Source organism: Arvicola amphibius, chromosome 9, assembly GCF_903992535.2.
Source record: "Arvicola amphibius chromosome 9, mArvAmp1.2, whole genome shotgun sequence".
In the NCBI taxonomy this organism is placed as follows: Eukaryota; Metazoa; Chordata; class Mammalia; order Rodentia; family Cricetidae; genus Arvicola; species Arvicola amphibius.
Genome location: NC_052055.2, coordinates 82,465,497 through 82,491,137, shown reverse-complemented (window position 1 = coordinate 82,491,137; position 25,641 = coordinate 82,465,497). Strand labels below are relative to the sequence as shown.

The 25,641-nt window shown below is 39.5% G+C and overlaps 1 protein-coding gene and 1 non-coding gene across 2 annotated transcripts in view; one reads left to right on the top strand and one right to left on the bottom strand.

Moving 5' to 3' along the window:
* The first annotated feature begins 5,860 nt into the window (after positions 1 to 5,860).
* LOC119824130 lies at positions 5,861 to 6,122 on the top strand. The gene has a single exon (XR_005287061.1). It is a non-coding gene; the product is annotated as a small nucleolar RNA U89 (small nucleolar RNA).
* Positions 6,123 to 22,488: 16,366 nt separating this feature from the next.
* Lmbrd1 (LMBR1 domain containing 1) overlaps positions 22,489 to 25,641 on the bottom strand; it is a 90,427-nt gene continuing 87,274 nt past the window's right edge. The window contains exons 15-16 of the mRNA XM_038341656.1: positions 23,827 to 23,918; positions 22,489 to 23,466 (exon numbers count right to left, since the gene is read on the bottom strand). Coding sequence (XP_038197584.1) covers positions 23,353 to 23,466; positions 23,827 to 23,918 — 206 coding nt within the window. The 3' untranslated portion in view covers positions 22,489 to 23,352. The remainder of the gene's footprint in view (positions 23,467 to 23,826; positions 23,919 to 25,641) is intronic.

The window sequence follows — 25,641 nt, the reverse complement described above, 5'->3', positions numbered from 1 at the left end:
TTAACACAACATTTCCATATTAATGGACTTTCCCTTTGTCTTAGTGTTCCTTGCTATCTCCCACTGCCACTTTGAATAATGTAGCCGTATATATATGCTTTGTCAAAATTCCATTCTATTTGGGAGTGTGTATTTCTTAGCTACTGTGATTGCCAGGAACATGCTTATTCTTCTTTATGTTGTAATTCTGTTGTCGGTGTCTTTTCTGTATTTATTATTTTTTACCTCAGGGATATTTTAGCGTTTGTATAGCCAATTAAATATAACTGTGCAGGTTTAAAGGTGACTATTTCTAGCCCAAATAAAATCAAACATAACCAAAGTAACTCTAAGTGCCTCAGATGATACTTTGATAAGCCACCCTTGTCCTTCAGCTTCTTGTTGGATATTAATAGGAGGCCTGCAGGTCCTCCAGACTCCAAGCTTCAGAGAACTGCAGTCTTCTCTCTGCTCCCCCGGACCTAGAGATGGGTGGTAGTGATAAGGGCAGTGGTAGCAGAAGATCCGCACTGTGCAGTTCACAGTCTTTGTGTCTTCACTGTCCCTGTGCCCTTGGACCTTCCAACACTGTGCACCCAACTTTCTACATCAAATATTCTCTGTTGAGACGATCAGTGTATGGCTTGCTTTCTGACCCTTCTTCACAATTATTTAACCTTCCAGGGTATGGTGGTTGAATAAGAATGAGCTCCATAGGCTAATCTATTTGAATACTTAATCATCAGGGACTGACACCACTCAGAAGGATTAAGAGGTGTGGCCTTGTTGGAGGACGGTGTGTCACTGGGAGTGGGCTATGAGGTTTAAAGAACCCAAGCCAGATCCAATGGGTGGTTCTTTCTCTCTGCAAGGATCTGGATGTAGGACTCTCACTATCTCTCCAGCACCATGCCTGCATGCTTGCTATGCATTCTCCAAGCTGATAATGGACTGAACCTCCGAAACGCTAAGCCAGCCCTAATTAAATGCTTTCTTTTATAAGAGTTGCTGTGGTCATGGTTTCTCTTTACAGCAATAGAGCACTAAGAAAAAGAGTTAAGTTTTAAAATATATTCCATAAACAATAGATTATGTTTATCTTCTCTTAGGCATTTCTATATGATTTTTTCCATACATTGAAATCTTTGATATGTATGAAATTAGGTTGAAATCATGGTATAAGAGAAAATTTTAATTTTATTAAAATGAATATTCTGTTAGAATAGTAATCATTTCCTAACTAACTCATCCTATGCTCTTTAAGTCAGAAAATTAAATTGTATTGTGAATAACTATATACTAAAATATGTATAATTAACTTCTGAAATCTGACCAATTTTTAATTTTCTTCTGGACTCCCCACCATGAGAAAACAAATACACATGTTTAGTATCAAACAATCTTGGTATATATCAATGATAGATTATGTTTTCTTCTTTCTACAAAGGAAAACATTTAATTTGGGGGCTTGCTTACACTTTCAGTGGGTAAGCACATAAAGATCACTGTAGGGAGTGTGGCAGCAGGCAGGCACTGGAGAAGTAGCTGAGACTTCCATATCATCCACAAACACAGTGAAGAGTGTGTTGAGGGGTAATTGACAATAACAGGAGCTTTTTCAATTTACAGTGTTCATACTTTTAGAACACCCTGTTATAGCTTTCTTTATGTCTGTATTATACAATGCTCAGTTAAACATTAATATCTTTCTAACATAATTTTTACTAAAAGCATTCAAGAGTCTTTCATCAAACTTTTAAGAAAAACATATGACATGTTATCACAGTCTGTTGTCAACCACTATCCCAGTACAACTCAAGGGCCTCTCTTTGTGTCAGTATAATGATTTCCCTTTACCTACATTTCTACACTTCTACCTCTCTCCCTCCCCTACTGTCTGCAATAACCACTATTCTAACTCTCAGTTTCTACACAATTGTCATTTCTAGATTCCACATATGGATAAAGTCATGTGGTTGCTGTCGTCTTGTGCCATTCATGTTGCTGCAAATAATAGGATTCCATTATTGTTTTTCTCTTTTAACAATGTAATTATATATTCTGTTATGTGTATTGTGATGGTTTTAAAGCCATGACAATTAAAAATTGGTCAGATTTCATCAGTTGGTAGACACTTAATTGTTTCCAGGACTTGGGTATTATGAATAGTGCATTAAATAAATGTGAGCCTGAGGTGGCTGTTACACTGAAGCAATGTTTCATATCTTTCAGGGGGATTCTCGGGAGTGGTATTCTAGGTCATAAGACAATTGTATTTTCAATTTCTCAGGAAGTTGCACATTGTTTTTCACAGTGTGTGTGCACTAATATTAATTCCACCACAGTGGACACTGCTTCCCACTTCTCACATCCTCACCAATACGTATTCCTTCTTACCTTATTTCTTTCTGAAAGTAGCTAGTACAACAGATGTTATCCCAATGAAGTTTTTGGTTGCATTTTCTTGATGATTATCTTGACACCTTTTGATACGTGTTGGCTACTTATATATGTTCTTTTGAGAAATGCCTATTTGGGTATATTATCCATTTTTACCAAATTATAATTGTCTTTTTTAATTGATGCTTCAGACTTACTTATATGTATATATCTTGGTTGTGTCAGATTTTGTAGTCATGAATATTTTCTTGTTTCTGTAAGCTGCCTCTTCGCGTTAATTAATATCTCATTTGATAACCAGAAGCTTTTTATTTGATGCATTTATCTATTTTGTTTCTTTTTCTTTTTCTTTGGGTTCTATAAAAAGAAGACTTGGCCATTCCAATGCAATGAAGCAATTCTCTAGAGTTTTCTTCTAGTAGTTTCAGCTATTGTATTTTAAGACTTTCATCTATTTTGCTTTTGTAAGTTGGGAGAGATCAGCACTGCTTTGTTCTTTTGCATAGGTGTATCCAATTTACCCCCATGAAACTCATCAAAAATACCATACATTTCCCAAAGCATTTTTGTCAAAAATCAGTTGGCTGCAGGGTTGTAAGTTCACATCTAGGCTCTCTTTCATGTACCAGTCATCTCTGTCTGTCCTTGTGCCATATTATAACAGTGTAGTACATTTGAAGGCAGGTATGGCAATCCCTCTCATCCTTAACTATTTTTGGTCAACCTGTTTCTTTTGAGGTTCAATACAATTTGGGGTATCTTTTTCTAGCTATATATAGAGCATTATTGGTATTATGATTGACATTCTGTTGACTCTGTGGAGTGCTCTGGATATTGTAGCCACTTCAACAGTATTTATTCTCCCAATCCATGAACACATGTTGTTACTCTATTTTTGTTGTACTGTGTAATTTTCAGTATCTGTCATAAATGTCTTAAAATTTCCTTTATAGAGACCTTTCCCTCTTTGACTAAATTATTAATAGGTATTTTATTATTTTTAATAACTAGAACTGAAAATCCTTTTGATTTCTATTTTGGGTAATTTACTATACATATATGGAAATTTTATTAGATTCTGTATGTTAGTGTTATATCCTGAGATATTCAATTTTTAGCTTATGATAATTCATTTCTTACATTTTGGTGGAATATTGAGGCCTTTCAATAGTAATATTACACCACCTGCCAACAGTGACAATCTGACTTATTTGTAATTTTGATGTTCTCTAGTTCTGTCTCTTGCCCAGTTGCTCTAAGAGACTCAGTACCATATTCATTCATCCATTGAAATTGTTGTTTTGTTCCAGATCTTAGTGAAAAGGCTTTTAGGTTTTTTTCCTGTTCAATAAAATATTGACCATTGACTTATTACCGATGGCCTTTATTATGTTGAGATACGTTTATTCTATTTCTAATTTATTTGGCAATTTTATAATGGATGTTGAATTTTTGTCAAATATCATCATATAATTTTTGTCATTTATAACTTTGACTTTGTGTAGTGTATTGCACTTATTAACTTTTATGTGTGGAACACACCTAGTATTTCTGGAATTACTCCAACTTTAAACAAGGTGATTAGTCTTTTTAATGTGCTTCTGAATTCACTTATTCCATTGAGGAGTTTTGCCATGTATGTTAATAAAGGATATTTGTCCTCTCCCTTATTATTCTGCATTTGGTGTCAAAGTGTCATAGGATTTCCATTGCTGTGGTAAAAGAACATGTCCAAAAAAACTAGGGGAGACCAGAGTGCTCGACTTGGCCTACATTTCTCAGATCACAGCCCATTGTGGGAAACCAGTTCAGAAACCTGGAGGCAGGAACCAAGGCAGAAGGGGAATGATGTTTACTGGCCTGCTCAGTTTGCTATCTTATTTACAACAGGACCACCTCCATAGGGTGGCACTGACCACTAGTAGTCTGGATCTCTCTACATGAGTCATTAACTAGGAAAATAGCCCACAGATTTGCCTGCTGGACAACCCTTTTCTTGAGAAAACCATTTATTCAATTATAAATCAGAATTTTATTTAAAATTTCCATTAATAACGTGAACTTTTAAAAATCAAGGAATTCCCTCAAAATTCTTTAGTCCTTTTTTCTAGATTTTCAGAATAGATAATTTCTTTGGTTCAGGACATAAAACCATTAGACAGTCCCTCTTTAGACAGGATTCAACACAACATGAGGAACAGAAAAGCAGGGTTCTTGGCTAAAATGTGATCTCCATTTTTTTTCACAATGCCCACTAATTCAAGATTTTTGTTCTTATTCTGTATTTTACTTTTTTTAACAGTCGAAGAGTAGGCGATACACCTTAGTTCCTTTTTGATTTCATACTATACATTAAAACAGTACAATGGTGAATACAATATATACCTGTCTCATTGAATACGAATAAGTTGGGCTGGTGACTAAATAAAGCCTTAATAGCTGCTGATTATGTTCATGCTACTGGAAGGTATTCTGTGGGCTATCAGAGGAGAAGAGAAAAACTACAAACCCTGCAATCTACCACAGTGATCTGCCTGAATGATGTGCTAATACAACATTGGCACAAACATGCTGGGAGCAACCAATCACATTTTAACTGGATTTAAGGTTGACCCCACAAGATGGAGACCATGCCTCACACTATTTGGTGGTTAAAAACCTGAGACTCAGCAGGTCATGGGCCTAAGGGAAAACCAAACACAATTGTTCTGCTTAAGAAACACTGCAACAAGATGATTCCCAAAGACCCTGCCACAACTATAAGTCAATGTCTCACCCAAGCGTCATCAGAGAAACCTTACCTTGCAATAGACATGAACCAACACAGAGACCCATAACTTGATAATATGCAAGGAATGAGAGACCCTAGAACACCCAAGCCTAAATGGGAATGTCTTTATCAAACCTCTTCTCTCAGGGATCTGGGAGCTATGTAGAAGAGGAGGTGGTAATATTATAAGAGCCAGAAGTGATAGATGACTCCAAGGAATCAGTGTCTTCAAGATATAATAGGTTGATGAACATACAAACCCACAGAGACTGTGTCAGGATGCATAGGTTCAAACTAGACAGGGTTTGAACTGACAGGGGGAAGTGGACACAGGCTCCCATCCCTAACCAAGAAGCTTTCTCTAACTGATAGCCTCTTGCAAAGGAAAATTCTTTCCAGTGGAGTTTCACTGGGTTTATCAAACAAACCCAATAGTAGGTCTGTCATGAGATAATCTTTTTGTGCACTGTGAAAATGTGTTTTTGACAAGGCACCTTGTGATTGGTTTAATAAAAAAGATGAATGGCCAATAGTTGGACAGAATAACATTAAGCTGGAGAAACAAGACTAAGGACACTGGGAAGAAGAACAATTGAGTCAGAGGAATCACCAGAGAGACATGGAGAGGAAACAGGAGGTACAAGAAGAGAGGGAGCCAATGTCAGTGGCAGAAATGTAGATTAATAGAAATGTGTTTTTAAGTTGTAAGAGCTAGTTAGTGAGACCAAGGCAAATGTGACTCTGCCTGCTGACCCTTAGCTTCTGGGGGTGGGGGGTGTGATGAGATCTGAAATCTTGGTGGGGGGTACCTGAGACCTGACTCCCCACTGTAAGGCCAGATCACTAGCATTGCTGGCCTTGCCTTCATGTCTGCTGCCACCACAGTTCTTGGCAGCATCCTGAAGGGAAGCCCACAGGGGGGGGGGGGGTAAAGAAAAAAAGAGCTAGTTAGTAATAAGCCTCAGCTATTGCCGAGCATGTATGATTAATACAAGATTCAGCATCAGTTGTTTGGGAACTGATGGGAAAGAAAAGTCCTCCTACAAATGGCACCCAACCTAATTATTCTTTATCAATAAAAAGTCAGGAGTCAGATATCAGGGTAAGAACCTGAATGATCAGAGAAGAAACAGACACCACTAATGACCTCCTACCTCTTCCATTTCTCAATCCAAAAGCCTGAGATCTTTCAGCTTTGCCTTATTAATTCCTGTCACCTATCTGTCCTCAGTCCTCCAAGACCCCTATGGCTAAGTCTGGTCAGCTAGAGGCGAGCTCCACACTCTGATTCAAAGAAAGTTTTATTGTCAGAATGTGATTAAAATATCACACAAAATAGATTCCCATCCTCAATAGTAGATGGCTATCATGAAACAAACTTTTGTTTGTAGACTTTTTAACTCATATTGCTGGTCTCTTGCTTATATACTATGCTTTCCAATTTTGTGGATTTATGTGTGTGTGTGTCTGTGTCTGTGTTTTTTCCTTGTTTCTAAAAACATTGTGGTTTGCTTGCTTCTTTTTTTTATCTGTTTGCTTTCCAAAGAGAGATAGGGAAAAAAAAGATCTTGGAGTTGGGTGGGTGGGGAGGTGGAGAGGAGTTCAGAGGAGCTGGGAGACAGGAAAATGTGATAAAATATATCATATTAAAAATATTTTTTATCATCAACAACAAAGATAGAGCAATAGTTCTTCAAATAAATTGCTTGAAAGTGGAAACAAATGACTTATAATGGAAGACAAAATATAAATGTATATATATATATGTGTGTGTGTGATGTGTGTGTGTATATATGTATGTATGTTGTCTGACAACCTCCTTTACATTGATATACTTAAGTTTTCATTCATAGGATATGACTGTTTCCCTCAGATAAGGGAACTAAAGGTTCAGTAGCTCAGTTGTGGTCATTGCCCTGCTATAGACCAATCTGATGGAGGAATTTTCTAAATTGATTGTTTCTTCCTAGATATGTCTAGGATAGCTACACATTATCAACATATAAGGTAATATTGATTAAAAAAATTTCTTTATTTTCTTAAATATTTAACAAAAATTACCACAGTTCTTTAAATGTTTGGTAGAATTCAACAGTGAAACCATCTGGTTGTGGCTTTTCTTTGATGGGGACTCCATGATTAAGTTTAGTTACTTATCATTGCGCAGTTCAGGATTTCTTTTTGCTCATAATTTAGTGGTGGTAAGATCTATGTGCCCAGAAATCTGTCTTTTTTTCTGATTATCAAATTTTCTGGCATAGAGTTGTAGTAAAGAATTTCCTGCCGGGCGGTGGTGGCGCACGCCTTTAATCCCAGCACTCGGGAGGCAGAGGCAGGCAGATCTCTGTGAGTTCGAGATCAGCCTGGTCTACAAGAGCTAGTTCCAGGACAGGCTCCAAAGCTACAGAGAAACCCTGTCTCGAAAAACCAAAAAAAAAAAAAAAAAAAAAAAAGAATTTCCTAAGAGCCTCCATATTTCTGTAACATATCAGTGGAATCTTGCCTTGCTTACATATTTTCTTTGAGTCTTGTCTTATTTTCTTAGTAATTTTGTCTATTTTATATTTTTATAGAAGCAGTGCTTTGTTTCACTGATGTTTGTGTTTTGTGGTATACAGTCATTTGTTTCTTGTTTAATTTTTTTTCTTTCATTCTAGTTCTTTAAGCTACAGAGACAAGTCATTTATTCAAGATCACCATGCCTTTTTTGATGTGGACACTGATTGCTATACACTTACCACTAAGTATTGCATATATTGTGTCTCCACTTTGATTTATCTCAAGTATGTCATGTCTCCACTTTGATTTAGTTCAAAAAAAATTAATTTACTGCTTCAAAGCCAGCCACAAAGGTATATGTCCATAATCCTAGCTCTAGGGCATCTAAGGCAGGAATAGCGCTTGTGGTTAGCAGGGGACACAAAGTAAGTTCAAGGCCAGTTTATCCTACAAAGTGAGATTGTCTCAAAGAACAAAAAACAGAACACAGAAATTTACTTCTTGGTTTTTTTTTTTTTTTTTTTTTTTTTTTTGCTTCAAACCATTATTGTATAGTAGGTTTTATAGAGATGGAGAGAAGGCTCAATGAATGAAGTGCTTGCTAGGTGTGAAGGCTGATGCTTAAATCTTTAGCGCCTACACAAAGCTGGGCACAACACCATGTTTTTCTAATCCCAGGGCTCCTAGAGTGAGGTAAGAGATGGAGACAGAAGAATCCCGGGAACCATGGGCTAACCTGCCTGCCATGGTCAGTGGAGAACAACAGAGGCAATGTTTTACATGGAAGGTGAGGGCCACTGACTGAGGAGGCCTCTGACCCCTAGCAGTGTGCTCTGTGGCACATACTTACGCAGACTTGCCCCAATACTTGCACACACACACACACACTCTCCACAAAAACACATCATACACACATATACACGAAGTAGATCATATAATTTGTATGTATTTGTGTGTGTCTTAGTCAGTGTTCTATTGCTGTGAAGAGACGCCATGACCGTGGCAATGCTTACAAAGAGTTGGGGCTTGCTTAGAATTTCTGAGGTTTAGTCCATTGTCGTCAGGGCACAGAACATGGTGGCACGCAGGTAGTCATGATGCCAAAGAAGAAACTGAGAGCTCTACAACCAGATCCTCGGGCAGCAGGAAGAAGAGAACCACTGGATCTGGCTTGGGCTTCTGAAACCTTAAAGCCCATCCCCCTCAGTGGCATACTTCTTCCAACAAGGCCACATTTCTTCATTCTTCTAAGTATTCAGATTTTTCTTGTAATTGATTTCTAGCTTTATTGATTTGAAGCCAGAAGAAATAATTGCTATAATTTCAGTTAAAAAATGATTTTATTCCGAATGGTTTTGCAGCCACTCATAGGATATACTTGGGGAAAATGTAGCACATGCTGACAAGAGAAATATGTAACTACTAATGTTTGGGTAGAATGTTGTAGAGCTCTTAGGTTCTTAACTGTGGCTTACAAACCTGTATGGGGCTGTATAGCTGAATATGGAGGTTGGAAAATTTTGCAACAGTAAAATATATCTGAATATCCAAAATCCACAAGGGAGTTTGAAATTAAATATACTGATCACCAATGATGGATCATGCTACTTAACTGTAATCTTGTGTACTTGGCACTTCATCCCACTATACCACTCAAAGTCAACAAACCTATCTGAAACACCTTGGCTCAAATTCAAGACTATTGTATTTTACCAACTGCAGTGGCTTTTTAAAGGAAAAACCTGTTTATAAAGCTTTCTGATCTTAGAGTAGCAAATTGGTTTAAAATCTTTCAATAATTTCATATCCCACTCCTCTGCATATAAGACCAAACTAGTATGTCTTTGTGCTGTGTTAGAACGTTTGATTTTAAAAAATGATATTTTAGGTGCTAACTTAAGTTCCATTAAAAAAAAATAAATTAATTTTGGCCTGAGAATAGGACAGAATTTTAAACAATTTCTGAAAAGTACAATTATCCATCTACCATTTATATGAAGTGGTGTTCTTGGCATTGATGATTATAGGATCAATACAGATCAACTCTGGAAACCATTGATTGCATTCTGCATTATCAAATATTCAACCATGATCTGATTCATTACATAAAAATATAGAGGCATATGCAAATAGTCAAGCTGGCTTTTGCCTTCAGTAAGCAACAATATTGCACACATATATGCATATACATACATAGCAAAGAATTGTTTTAATTTTATGATTTACCACTAGCAAATGCTTGACTTGTACACCTATTTTGAATACACAATTACCCAGAATTGGAGTCCCCATGAAAACGTCTCAGGCTAGGGCTTAGGTAGACAGTGAGGATATTAAGAAGTCTGTTCTAGAATACCTGCTGGCTTCTAGGAGGCACCATCATGTTTCAGCTGATTGACTGTCAGTCAGATTCAGAACTGCTTTGGAGCAAAGGCTATAAATTATATGCAACCAGATGATCCTGGATTTTGGAGCTAATTCTCAACTATAACTGCCACCCATAGCTGGAGAGGAAGCTTGGCAATGACGCCTGTGGTTATTGATGGCCAATGACTCTGTCATTCATTTATCTATCTTTTCCCAAGATCTCATGTCTGTGTATGAAATGTGAGTCACTCCAAGCTGTGATTGTACCTTTCTGCTCCTTTTGCCTTGATATGGCAGTATCACCCAAGTTCTGTCACACAGAAAGTTTATGCCACGCTTCAGTTCGTATTGTGGATGTAACTGTCACCTCGTCTAATGATTGCTGTTCTTAAACAATGATCATAAGAATTTAGCTGTAATTAAAGACTTATCTAGATTCTCTTTGTCAGTATCTGCTCATGAAGATTGACTACGTTACCTTCTAGGCAAGGTCTCTCAAAAACTGCACAACTTGCTGGCACAGCACAGCAATGACCTCAACTTTTGTGAGTCGAGCCAGTAGGATCCTAGAGTCATGGGCCAATCTAAGATATGGAAACAGATCTTATCTCAAGACAAGCAAGCAAAACAAAAACGTACAAACAGACAAAAATATGACTCGTCACAACTGTTGACGTTTCTTTTCTTTCCACAGAAAGTTGTCTGCTGAATCTTCCATGCCTAAATATTCCCAATAAAGGTAATTTTTATCGGGGTATAGATATAGTGGTATCTGTGTTGAGGGGACTGGGGTGAAATGTTGCGGAATATTAATTTAAGATCTGTACTTTTTTATGCTGTGGAATATTTGTTTAATGATGCAAAGATGTGTTACATTTATTTGATTAAATAAACTTAACCTGGGGTCAGGAGGCTCGGTCAGCAACTAGCTGACAGGAAGTGGGAGGGAAGAACCATGTGTAGCAAGAATTTTTTTTTCCCCTTTGATTTTTCTAGATAGGGTTGTCCTGGCTGTCCTGGAGCTCACTTTGTAGCTAGGGTTCTTAAGTGGGGGGCAGAGCAGAAGGATGCTGGTTTGCAGGAGAGGAGATTAGCTACTTGCTATTCAGCCTCTCTGAGGGGGCAAAATTTCACATCAACCTTTGAGTTCTAGTTCTATAGAGGGATAGAGATCTAGATAAAGTTTCCTTTAGTGGCTGTGATAGAGCCCTTGCCTGACTTCTTTGGCCAGTGCTGCAGATTAGGACAGCATTTGCTTCAGGGGCAGCTACTGAATTAAATGGAAAACAACAGCGGGGGAGGGGGAAGGACAAAGAACAAACAGTTATTTCAATTATGGAGACAGTGGGATGGGTGAGAAGTTCCTATTGTGAGCAGGAACACCAATGTGTAAAATAATAGAACGGACTGCCTACTAAACCCAAAGCGTCCCACTGGGGGATTTTTGTGGCTCCTTCTCAGAGTGAACGTGCCCAATGCAGGCATGCAGCTGAGCCAAACATAGCATCAAGTTCTGCCAGTCTCTGCTCTCACCCAGGGTGACTGACTTCTCCAGGGTAGAACCGTGGACCGAGTCACTGCACTGCAGCAAACAGAAAGGTGTTTGGTTTTTCTGCTTGGTGAGCGTGCACAAAATTAGATACTGAGATTGAGAGCTAAACTCAGCATGACAACAGTAAGTTTGCTTATTCTAGGTATTATGAATCTAGTAAGTTCTTGGTTTTTTCCCCCCTCTGGTGGTTGTACATGTGCCCAATGTTTAAATACTGTACACAATATTAATTTATCAATTCAGTGAGATAGTCTGTACAGAAGGTGCAACTTTGAAGTTGCTATGGTTTTTCTGTAGTGAAAGCAAACTGGTCTTTGGATTTCGGTTGCTTTATTTGACAATTATGGCAGAGGTTTAAATATGCTGAGTCAGAGCCATTTCTCAGCAGCATTTTGATGTCTACCAGGAGGGACATAGACCCTTTTCATATCAAATGAACTGGATCAAGCAAGGACTCTGCAGCAGTCATAAAGGAATCCATGAGGAAGCGAGCCAACTGGGGCTCAGTCATGAGACATGGAAAAAGCATCATGCTGAGAATCGTGGGGTTTCCCCAGTTGAAAGTTTTCCTTTTTCTGTTAAACCAAAGGGAAGTGATAGTTTTGAAAGAAATGACATTCCCCTGGAGAAATTACTGCAACCAAATGGGGAAAGATTGAGATAACAGACAGCTACCATGTTGGGAAAGCTCCGGGAGGCCGTCCATCTTTGATATGCATGAAACCCCATCTTTTTCACAGGAAACTGATACTCAAAGTAGCATAGATGAAACACCAGAGGCTCAGCTTTCAAAGCGTTGGGAGGAAGAGTAAAAGGATTGTGACTGACAAGAGTAAAAGACAGAAATAAAGCTGCACAGGCTTCTGTGCAGAAATAAAGCTGCACAGGCTGGGCTTCTGTGGTCTCGGGCAGCCAGGAGGTTGAGGCAGTAGGAGGATTGCTGCAGTTCAGTAATCTGGGGCCTGTTTGGGAAACCTAGCAAGACCTAGGCCCCAAGCAAAAAAATTGAGAAGATGAAAACACGCACTCCAAGATAAAAATTCAGTTAATTGTATATTGGTATTCTTATGTCTTTAAATTTTCTTGTACATCTGTTCTGGCCATAAAAAGTAATTTTAAAAATTAACTTGTTTACAGTTTTAAAGAGGCATAATTAGCAAAGATTTTTTTTATATTTGTTCAAGTATGCAATGTAATGTTTTGATATACATAAACATTGAGAAATGATTACTAAAGTCGAAATAATTAGCATACTTCTCACTTTAGTGTGTCACAAAAATATATTCTTTTCTGTAAATTTGAGTATGAATTATTATTAATTATAATCACTAGGATTATAGAAATTGTTCATATTATAATTGAACCTTTCTACCCTTTATCAGTAGTTCCTTCTTCACCTGGCCCTTGGTAACCCTCTATTTATTTTTATGAACTTTATAGATTAAATTTCAAGTTTTAGAAAAAAAAATATCTTTCGGTCAGGGCCATATTTTGCTAGATATTTTTGTATTTTATATTTTTATAGTCCTTCTGGTCAGTTAGTCCACAGGAAATAATAAACGACAAGGGTGAGGGTCACATACGTGCTTGGTTTTGCACTGTGATGTCAGCATTCAGCTGCTCTGGGTGCTAGGGTTTACTCGTTTCACACATCCACCTACTTAAACTCTAGTAATAGAGCATAAGGCTCAGTGCTCAAATAAACAGCCTTCGTGGAGCGTGTATCAGCCAGTGTGCATTGTTATTAGGTGGGAAGTGTGGCATTGTGTCTATCTTATCCCATGGTGTTTTCCTAAGGCTGCACATGTGCAAGGATTATGGTAACGTCAGCTGAGAGCCTAGTATGTCCTGAATGCTGTGAATTCTTTTGATAATTAAGAAGATAGGAAATGTGAGTTTGTTTTACAAAGGAAAGATTGTAGAAATAAAAATTGCTCCCCTGAAATCACCCAGTTACTAAGCAACTCAGGTTGGCTTTTGACCTAATGCGTGTCTTTTCTTTGTGCTTATGCTATACTGTTAGTGGCAGGAAGTGTGTGAGATATGAGAAAAGCAGAGTCTATGTGCTAAGCACAAATGGTAGCCTGCAAAGTGACACCAAAGGTTTCATTTTAAATTCACTTTTATTTTCTACTCTGTAGCAATGGGACATGTACCATTTTTTCTTTATTTCTGAAAGGGGGAAACAAGCTTTACAAATGTCACTTTCTGAACTGGAAATGCTCTGTGAAGAACCGAAGAGAAGTACTTCACTCTGCAATAAAGTCAGCAGAAAAACACAGCCTGCGAGACAAAGACTGAATTGTTGTCCATTGTAACCAAACTGAAAGCAATGTGGCAAAGGCGGAGTCCAGTGGCTTCTGTTTCCTAAATAAGGTTCTGATTGCCTCTGTGCTTGAGTTACTGTGGTGTTTAATTCTTGAATTTCATTATGTGCAGTTTTGAAAACCAGCCATCTCGAAGAAAATCAAATCACTAAAGACTTAAGTTAGTGAGTTTTGTGGGGTTTTGTTTTGATTTTATTCTTAAAGCTATTAGGAGTTGGCTTAATGCCAGGTCCAATTAGCAGAATGATTACAGTACGCTCCACCTAGGACCTCGAACCTATTTAAATCCAGCTTCTTACCCTCAATAGCATTGCCAAGTATGGGTTTCATTGTGTGGATGAGGACTTAATTCCTATTTGTAAAAGTAGTTGGTTACTCCCATGACATTTATGCCACTATTGTACTAGTGGGTGTTAGGAATATTTTCTAACACAAGCTCTCTGCCGACACAAAATAATCCCAATCAAGCCAAATCAGAGCAGATTAAAAAAATATCCAGGTTTAATTAGACACCTGTGCTTCTGGGTGGCCCCAAGGGAAACAAAAAGTCACCAATTGGAGAGTAAAAGGGAAAACCACGTGTTTATTTTCTGGGGAGCAGTTTAAACAGCCCATGGGAGTGGTCTTGATCTTTCCTGGGGAAAGGTCAAGGTTTGGTGGGCCATCTAGACCCTCCTCGGGGAGGGGTCAAGGTTCAAGGGGCACAGGGGAGGGGCCTCCAAAGATGGAGGTCGGAGACTAGGATTTACACTGGGCATGTATTAGCAGGCTGACGGCTATTGTGGCTTTCACGGTTGCACAGCTGGGTAAGACTGGTGATAACTTTTCTCCTCTGTGAGTGTTCACAGACCTTCAAACTCTACGAAAGCTAGCTGGTAGTGATGAAGCTTCCAGGTCAGTACCACTTTGATTTCTCCAAGTTCTATGACTCAAGTGTATGCTTTCTTCAGCAATAGGTTTTCACCATGACGTTCTGGAGTGTAACTAAGAGCACTGGCAATGGCCTGTGCTGTCTGCAGGTCTATACTAGTTCACTGATCAACAAGCCCGAAGAAAGAAATCCATTCCTGACTTTGGACTTTCTGTTATCCTATGATGTCTGTGGGGCATTGTTGCCTTATTATAGCCTAACTTGATTTAACCCTCCCCTCCCCCCATATATGATGAAGTTAGAGTTTGCTAGAGCAACTGAACTCATCCTAGATCCGATTGGTGAATTAATCTGGCCTACATACACTCTGTCCTTATATATGAACAGGGTTAGGGTTAGTCTAGATAAGTCATCTAGACTATACTCCTAAAAACAAACCTACTATAAGCAATGCAATTAATGGGGAAGTCTAGAGCTTGTCAGGTTATATAATAAGCAGAACAAATTGAATTAGAAGATTATTTTTTTATTTTTGAAAGGGTTGTAAAGTAACAAACGAAAACAGAATACATGACAAAAATATCTTTCTGTAGCCTACCTGCCAAGTAAGAGATCCCTAACTACTCTGCCCTTTTATAGAAAGGGTGCAAATGCTTAGAATAAAGGGGCATTCTCAAATATCAGGTTCAAGGAAGCTTCACTTTCACACTGTAAATGTAAAATTCTTTTCTCTGCTTCACCAGTGGAGTGACTAACTTAATGCACTTGTGCTTATTGGTACAGCTGTGGCACATACCAAAATTTCCTCCCCGTTCCTGGCATCAGAAATGTGTTCCGTAGTGATTTGGATTCTTAGCACACTGGAGCTGAACTAATACTCATCTGTAGCACGATTAATAAAACCCAGAGACAGAAATTGGGGTTTAAGCTGAAGATCTGAAACGCAAAACAGCCAGTCAGTGGCTCTTACCTCTACCTCAGTCCGAAATGGCGATCCTGCCTCCAGGAATCCTCACAAGAGACTGTGCCTGAGAACTCTCTCCTGTCTTACATTCCTCTCCAGTGCTGAGATTAAAGATGTGCACCACTGCTGCTCAGTTTCTATATCAAACTAGTGTGGCTACTGGGATTAGAGGTGTGTGTCACCACTGCCTGGTCTGGAAGGCTGACGAGGGCGGCTGTTTCTGATCTTCAGGCAACCTTTATTTATTAAACTATAAATGAAATATCACTATCCTCATCCATTTCTGATCCCCACTTCCTCAGGCTTGACTTACTTTGAGGTTGAAGTATGGGTAGTGAGTGCCATGTGTTCATACTGCTTAGCCGGTCCCTCCTCACCTAGGTGTCTCACTCTTAAGCAGCACACCCACTTCCCACTTTCCCCATCACGACGTCTCTGCCTCTCTTACAGACTCACTCAACAGCATCTATTCTCCTTCCACTTGGACAAGTGATTACCTGTAAGTGGGCTGGCATTTGTTGTCTCAAGAGCCACTGCCTTCCTTAAGCTGAAGCCACGACTCTCAGCCTTGTCAGAGGATGGAATATGTGTTTGATGGCACTTGCAGCATCAAACTATCTAGTTTTAAATGTGTCTCATGGTTTCCAACACCTTGAATATAGGCACAGTTTTGTTTCTGTGTCTCTAGCATATAGCTCTTTCTAATACACTAGGCACTCAAATATCAGTTTGAGCAAATGCATCAGTAAATCCATTACCAAAGGATTTCGGGCTTGATTATGTTGATGTTAAGCTAGCATTTGAGCTCTTGTACACATGAGGAACAAACTTCTTTCTCCTATAAATTACTCTTAATAGGAAGACTGTTCTTTCCTTACACAGACTGAAATCTTATTATGTATATAAATGTTTACTTACACACACATCTGAAGTTTTCAAAAAGTGTCAGGTAAATTTAGTGAAACTGCTCTCAAGATTAGTTGTGTTTGCTACTTTTCTCATATCGGTGGCCATATCCCTGAGAAAAGCCATACAATGTGAGGAAGTAAGGGTTCATTTTGGGTCACAGTTTGAGGACACAGCCCATCACGGCAGGGAAGGCAAGTTGGCAGTGATCACATTGCATCTGTAGTGGGGTGGCAGAGAAAAAAATGAACGCTGCTGGTCAGTTCTCTTTCTCCATGTAATTCAACTTGGGATCCAAGCCCAAGGCACAGTGCCACTCATGTTCTTTTCTGCTCTGTCAGACCTTTCTAATTGCAACCATACAGAGATACCAAGAGGCATGTCTCCATGGTGACTCAAAATAAAATTCAGTCAAGATTGACTACCACAGTGCCACTCACATTCAGGATGGGTCTTCCCTACTCTAATCTTTGAAAACACTTTCATAGACATACCCAGAAGTGTTTCATGATGATCCTAAGTCCTACCAAGCTGACAAGGAAAATCAGCCTTCATGTTGTTCTTGCCATTAAATATTAGAATAAACCACACAGCAGGCTCCGAAATATCAATATATTAAATTGCTTCATCAGATAAACTTTGGTTCCAATCAGAATAATAAAATTTTAGACACACTATCAGTCTTGTTCCGTGGATCAGCCTGAGGCATTGCACATGCTAGGCAAGCACTGCACTGCTGAGCTCCACTGTCATCCAGTACCCTGGTGCTGAGTGCGGGAAGGAATCTACTGGTGAGCCGCGTAATCTCTTCAAGTGGTAAACTGGCTGATGTGGGAGCCCCTCTGTATGCTGTGATTACCATTAATAAAGAAATTGCCTTGGCCTGTTGATAGGGCAGAACTTAGGTAGGTGGGGAAGACAAAACTGAATGCTGGGAGAAAGAAGGGCGGAATGGAGAGATGCTTTGGAGCCGCCGCCAGAGTCGGACAGGCGGGAACTTTGCTGACAGGCAATGACCTCGTGGTGATGCAAGATTAATAGAAATGGGTTAAATTAATACGTAAGAGCTAGCCAATAAAAAGTTAGAGCTAATGGGCCAAGCAGTGATTTCATTAATCCAGTTTCTGTGTGATTATTTCGGGGCTGGGTGGCCGGGACAAACACACGGCCTCCCTGCAACAGCAGGCCATCTGCTTCTCTACCACAAAAACCACTTTCTTCTGTGGACAACAGATGTGGTGATTCATGCACCTGGACTGTAATACTCAACCTTGACCTCATTCTTGTTCAGCAGCTTTAGTGTGGACCTGAGGTGGAAACAACGCATAGTGAACCATAAGGAAAACTTAAAGCAAGTCATCTTATCTTGGGCCTTAGCTAAAAGGCTATCCCTAAATTATGGCTTAATATTCATTTGTTGACTTTGTTAAAAGTTTCATGGTCCTTGTCAACTCATCATTGAAAATTTTGAGTGGTTGTAGAGTTATCTCAGTAGCCACTGTCATTTGGAATATGTAGGGGCTTATGTATGCTGAGTAAAATAACTGAAGTATTATAAACACAATGTATACTGAGAATCCTTGATGGGCAGCCAGGTTTTCTCAAGAAAACATTCTGTATCTCTATATGTTTTTTTCTGTTGAATTTTTAGCAGTCATTAGCTCATTATTCAATTTCTTTATGTAAGATTTCCTATTCTAACTTCCTTCTAAGGTTCAATATCACCGAGAAAACCAGGAAGAAACAAGAAAATATCTGTAGTAAACTGAGCACTGCAACTCAAGAGTAAAGACTTCTATCATCTTTTAGTCTCGGTTGCCAGGAAATTCAGAGACTGATTCACATATAATTGCAATGGACATTTTATCTTCTAATGAAATCTCTCCATAAGCAGTATTATTTTTATTTTCAATATAGTTGTTATAGACTATAAAGCATCATTATCCCTGTGTTTGTATATTTGAAGTGTCACCTACCGAGTTGCTATGATAAAAGCATTTTGTTTGCTTGAGATAGCTCCCCCCACCTCCACCTCCTCCTCCTCTCCTGCACCATCAGTCAGATGCTTGACTGATTACATTACCTTCACAATCCTAATAAGGTGCAGCGAGAGAACATAATCTTTCCTCTATCCATCTTAGCACTCCAGTCGGGGCTCAGTAACAGAAGATTAATAGGAGAAAAATCATGCATGCCCACTTAAGTTTTGCAGAACAAAGAACCTGTGATATAGAACTTGAATGTTTCCAAGATGGACAAGAGCAGTGAACCATGCAAATGGAACTGGACATCAGGACACTGGACTCTCGAAGTTGGCCTTGGGCAATTGATGGTGCACAAGTAGCTAGGAAGCGAAGGGTTAGTAAACAATTTGTATAGAGTGCATTTCTTTTTTTTTGGGGGGGGGGAGCTGATGACCAGGATGTCACTTTCTTTTCAGTATGGGGCAGAGAGCTTCTGTAGAGGGGTTCATCTCCATTTAAAAGACAAGTTCCCAGTGTCCTTGCACTTGCTGTTTTCTAAATACCTTTAGCTCAAAACAATCCTTATACCAACTTGTTTTCGGGTGGGGTGTGCTGCCACACAATAGCACTGACATTCTCTACTGGAGGCAGCAGCTTTCCACTGCTCGGCCCTTTCCTTCAGTTTGCTTTTATGGTTCAATGATAAAACACTGACCAAAACCGAGCAAAGGGTTTATTTGCTGACTCCCTACATGACTACTCAATAACTCTTCTAGCCCAAGGTTCTAAACACTTGCAGTTTCCAGAAAAACAACAGTCAGGTCTGTCAGCAGTATTTTATACTCTCTGGGTCATTTTCTCTTCTAGTTTGGTTTCCATAGTTGAAACAAACACCATAACCAAAAGCAGCTCGGGGAAAATGATTTATTTCACGGTAACACTCCATCACTGAAGGCAGTCAGGGCAGGAACTGAAGCAGAACCACGAAGGAGTACTGCTCACTCACTGGCTTGCTTTATGGCTTGCACCGGCTCAGTCTTCTTTCTTACATAACCCAGGACCACTTGCCCATGGGTGGCACCACGCAGAGTGGCCCAGGCCCTCCACAGGAATCATCCATCTAGAAAATGTCCCACAGATTTGCTCACAAGCCAGTCCGAGGGAGGATTTTCTCAACTGAGGTTCCCTCTTCCCAGATGATCAGTTTGTGTCAAGTATACAAAAAATTAACTGGCATACCCCTGGATAGGAAGGTATTAGTATCCTTTCCTCTAATGTCTTTCCTTTCCCTCTCCTTTTTCTTTTAAGTTTTTTATTATATATACAGTGGAAGGAACTGAGTTCACTTGAGGTGTGCTCTGGGACTGAATATCGGAATCCCAGCCCCACATTTTCACTGCTCCCTGAACACCACCAGGGACTTTACCCACTGTGTGCTCCCCACCATGCTGTCTGGTCTTTCTAAAAGGTTTAATGCAAGCAGAAAATGGACTGCAATCTTTGGAATTGGGAATCAAAATAAATCGCTCTTCCTTCCAATGTGATCCTGCTCCAGGTTGTCACAGTGACAGATGACAAAGTGACCCAGCCTGATATATACTTTCATTGCAATAGCCAACAACTACTGCTCTTTGTGGGTTATTTCTAAAGCAGTGCATTACTCTAAATACGAAACATCCATAGAGGACCTTTGCAGAAAACACTATTAGTTTAATCTATGTGGTTTTAGAGTGCAGGCATGTGGAGGTCAGAGGACAAGTCTCAGGAGCCCCATTCTTCCTGGTTACCTTGAGATCCTGGGACAGAACTCAGGTGGTAAGAACTATACAGCATCTACCTGCTGAGCCATCATGTAGGCTCAAGAAAACATTCTTATATTGCTCCAAACCGGTTTTCTTTTCTTATGCAATAAGATTTTTTTTTTTTTTTTTTTTTTTTTTTTTTACTTCTTTGGTACAGCAGCTCTGAGCTGTCTAGAAGCCGGTGCCAGGTTTCTCATTTCCCTTCTACATGGCTAAATAAATTAATCACTTTGAAATCTGCATGGAACATGAGGGCCTTTGGTCTTTTGGAAACTCAATGCTCTAGATAATCTCTAATTTAGGCATTTCTGCGAGGACTTCAAAGGAAAGACATTGTTCATTAGTGGAAGTCCTAACACTTGAAAATCAGCTCTCTGCAAATGGAAAGCCCAATGCATTTCATTCCATTAGGAGAGGGACAGGGTGGTATTAGCACAAAGTAGGCTTCTAAACACACAGGAGATGAGAGTGGCAAAATATACATTTACATTTTGTTGTTTAAATAACAAGTAAAGAAGGCAAGCTAAGAAGTTGGTTCCTATAAGTATACAGAAGAATTAGAATATTTCTAAACTTATTAAATAGCAAAAAAAATTCTCAAAAAAGGCAGACATGCCTCCATACACTTAGAGAAAAATACAGCTTATGTAGGCTTAACCAATGTAGACATGCTTACATCTTCTAATTAGCAAATTCACCTATTACACTTTCCATATGTAAGGAGTTATTCTGGGTCCCCAGAACAAAGTTAGAAAATTGGGTGCTCTGTACACCGATTTGCAGTGCGAGGAAAGTAGAAATGGAGGCCGGTATTCACGGACATGCTGTCCTGTACAAGGTCCACATGAACAGCAACGAGCCAGCATCTCACCTCCTCGAGGGGCTTAGAGGAGGAACGCAACACTGAACCCAAAGGCCGGAAAATAAGACTCTTCTTAGGAGACAATGGGAAGGCCGACTGGCACGACAAGCAGAAGGAACAGTACAACAGACTTGGCTGTGAAGAATCACTCATCAATGCTGTGGGAATAGTGCAGAAGTCCAGGAGCAAATGAAATCACCAGAAAGGCCTTAAACTCACACGAGGGCTTAGATGCTTCATTTAGAAAGAAGTGAAAGCTTTCACAGCAAAGCAATGAACTAATTCCAGTTTTTCTTTAAATGTCAAGGAAAAGCTGATAGGAGCCAGGACTTGCTAGAACACTCAGTGAGGAAGTTCAGGATGTGTTAGCATATCTCGGCTGAATGACAAACACCACAGACTCAACGACTTGAAAGCTGAAAGCATATTTCCTGACAGACATGGCAGCAGCTGGCAGGGCTGGGTCCTCCTGGGGTCTCTTTTCTTAGCTTATAGGTTATGGCTGTCTTCTGTGCCCTTGCACAGCTTCTTCCCTGTGCTGCCTACACATCCCAGATGTTTATGAGGGACCCACTTAACTGCCTATTTTTACCCAAATTACCTTTCTCAGTAGCCCCTAAATAGCCATCGTCTAAGGAACCGGGGTGAGAACTTCAGCACGTGAACTTTGGTAGGTGGATATTCAGTGCATAACATGGTAAGTGGCCTTGGAGCACACACAGAGAGAGAGAGGCAGTTAAAAGCAGCCTGGTTTCTTGGTGAACCTGGTATGAAAGGGTTGGATAATCAGGGAGCCTTGACTGACAGATCAGGCCGTTTGCCATTATTAAACCAATAAAATAAAATCAAACATAGGGAGGCTTAGTGTGTCAATAATGGGGTTCAATTTAACACACCGCAATTAGAGCAATAATTTACCTTACCCCCACCAAAAGGTTAGTGTTTGGGAAAGTAAAGTAACCAGATGGAGGTCAAAGGACGGTCCACCCAAAATGTAAACTAGGAGCAGAAGAGACTGGCATTAAAGTGAGCAACATGGGGGGGTGGGTGCACACGACACACAACAGGAGCAAAGGGCAACATCAAGGTTCTAGAAGTGCATCAGGTGAAGCAGGGAATCAATCAGAACAAAGTGCTATTGACCCTCAGGAACAGAAGATTCATCTGCAGACAGGGGTGAACTCTTAAGTCTTCTCCAGAAGATAAAAATATTTTACTTCAAGCATAAAGGTAAATACTTTTTAATGAGTTCTAATTGACATTAGCAAATTAGATTTTATTTTTCACCACCTAGAACATATTCAGAGTATTTCATTATAAGTTTCCAAACAGTAAATGAAAAAATAGCAGAGTATGTTATCATTTATCTTACAATTCTTAGTAAACTCAATTTTCGGCACTCATTATTCTTGATATTTCCACTTATGATAATACAAATTTCAAAGTCTTCTATAAACAAATACTATCTACACTGATAGACGTGCCCTAAATACACTTGTGGAGGTAGCAACGCTCTCAATGCATTAAGATTTGAACAAAGGAACCTGTAACACATCCCAGAATGTTAAGCAGCTTAACAATTTTTCACAAACTCTACTTGAGTTGACTAATAATTTTATGGACAAAACTGAAAACAGGCTGTCCACGAGAGTTAGGCTTATCCACAAGCAATAATATGACATGGTCCTTAGCCTATCAGAGGAAGACACTTAAAATTTTCACATTATTCCAGAAACCCTAAGGCACAAGACAAGTGACTTCTTATGTTTTTAAAAAGCAACAAAGGAAATGTAAATTCTGCAAGGTTTTAATAAATTTAACACTATAATACAATAAAGAAAATTTCCATAAACATTCCCTCACAAACCTGGAAATATTGTATTTACACAGTATTATTATAGCAATTTAAATTGTTAATCTATGATACAATAATGTTACTTCAGAAAACATAAAAAATAAAGTTCTTTTTAATAGCCATGCTCTCATTTTTGATGAAAGCTAGACAGTTCATCCTAATGTTACTTTAAAACTTTGAAAATGAATAACAGATAATCAGCCGGCTTCATAAAGCCCCTAGGACAGAGGCTGCTCACACGGAGTAGGCAGACGGCTCGTCGTCGCTCATGTCCGAGTCTTCATCCACGCCTTCAATGACCGACTTCTTCCCTTTACAGCAGGACACAATTAATCCAATCAAGAATACCTGTAAATTCAGAGACGTGCTGTTACTAATATCTACCACCTAAGCAACGCACTGAAAACTCAGCAGCCGGAATGAGAGTGATGGCTCAGAGGTAATATGTTCTCCCAGGGGCCTGAGGTCAGTCTGCAGCACCCACGCGCAGCACCTCCCAACCTCCCATAAGGCCAGCGCCTGGGGATCTGACCCCTTCTGGGCTCATGGCTACCTGCACACACGTGGCATTCACTCACTTACACAAAAATTACACCTTTAAAAACCTCTCAATGGCAGTCTCTGATTCTAACAACTACTGAGATACACATAAGCTTACAGGTAGAGCTGTGCAAAGGAAGGAGTTGTGCTTGGGCTACCTATACTTACCCCAAGAAAGGCCCAGTTACCAAAATAGTACGCAGCACTGAAGAACCAGAACTTGTGGAGGAATAAGTACGTGCGGGTAACGGTACACTGATCTACAAAAGCAAGTAGACAGTTATGTTAAAGTTGTTCCTTTCAGAAACTAATGACGCACCTTTGCCCAACTATCGGCTAAAAGATAGACAGTGACCGTCAGACAGAGGTGGGGGCTTCTGCCACAGCTACTCTCAATCACAGCCAGTGTTAAACTGCTGACTATTATGACATAAAAAAGAGAATGTCAATATTATAATTTTGATCCTAAAAATAAAAGTTTTATCAGCCAGTTCAATTTATTTGAAATAGAGAAACAAATACAACTTGAAGTGCCAGACATATAAAACCAAAAAGGCTCTCCCATCAGGAAAAAATAAATGAAAGCATAATCAGATATGGTTAGCAGCCACTGCACTTTTTAAAGAGACTGCTTCTCAGGACAGCTCACACTTGAGATGCCTTCCCATCCTGAAAAAGCAGCCGGATCTTCTAAGAAATCCCATTATCACTGTTTACAGAGATGGCTCCTGTAGAATTATAGCCTTAACAAAAAGCCAATTCATTTATATTTCTCCTTCAAATAAAATGGTGCTCAAACAGAAAGCAGGCAGGTTACTCGATAGCTGTGGTGGACTTTACAGTCACACTATATTCATTATTCCCATGGAGTTACAGACACAAATGCATGTCCTCAGCAAAGTCCGAGGAAATGTTTCAAGCGACTCAGACAGGCATGGCAGCACAGCTGGACACAGCTGTGAGAGATACCGTGTTTGCTGCTGCACACAGGGTTTAACAACCTTCCTCACTGCAGGGGGGCCTTTATTCTCCAGAAGAAAACAGACTTACAAAGCAACTTCTTTTCCATCTATTAAGAAAGACAGTATGACTTCTACATACTTACATCTGAAATGGGCAGGGGCCAAACATCCAATTAGGAGTTATTGTCACATCCTACTACTGATTAGGAAAATACACCTTTAATTTGTATTTTATGAACCATCTTCTCAGCTTTAATAATGCTAAGTGCCGCTCTTTTCTTGAAACAAAATTAAGCAGGGAGTTTTGTTGTCCAGTTTATTATTATTTACAGGATCTAAAATACTTTCCTAAATTTTATGGCTGACGCAGTTTTCTGAAAAAGTAGAAATTAGTTTATATTTTATGAGAACACAGGACCTGTCCTAGAGATCCATTATGCAAATATTTAAATAACCTACATCTCATTTACTCTGACCCTTTCCAGTGTATCTCACCATGCATTTCTGAACTGCCCAATATCAATCTTTAGGCAGGGAACTATAGCAGGGACACAACCTCCTTCCTGAATCTGCCCATGAGGGTTACAGTGAAATCCCTATCTGACTGACTGACTCCCTGCGGTCTCGTCATATCCCTCCCACTTCTGTGGGAGCTGTGTCTGTTTAGTTTTAGACAGGGGCGTCCTATGTAGTCTAGGCTGATGTCATGATTCTCCACCAAATGCTGGCTCTAAACACATCTTTGCCCTCCTACCTGTAGCACTCAAGTTCATGGCTTTAAACTAGGTGCTGGGGTTCAGTGCACCAGGGGAGACACTTAAATAGGGTACTTCATCATTTACTCTGCTCCTCCCACATTTTACTCTCCTCAGTTATACAGCTATTCCACAGTAACTCACAGTAATATGTAATCATCTGTTACTTTCATTAAATAAGTCCAACTATTCTAAAGTACAGAGCGTTCACCTGCCATCATACCGAATATGAAGAAGGAACAGAAAATTTGGGATGGGCTTGGTCT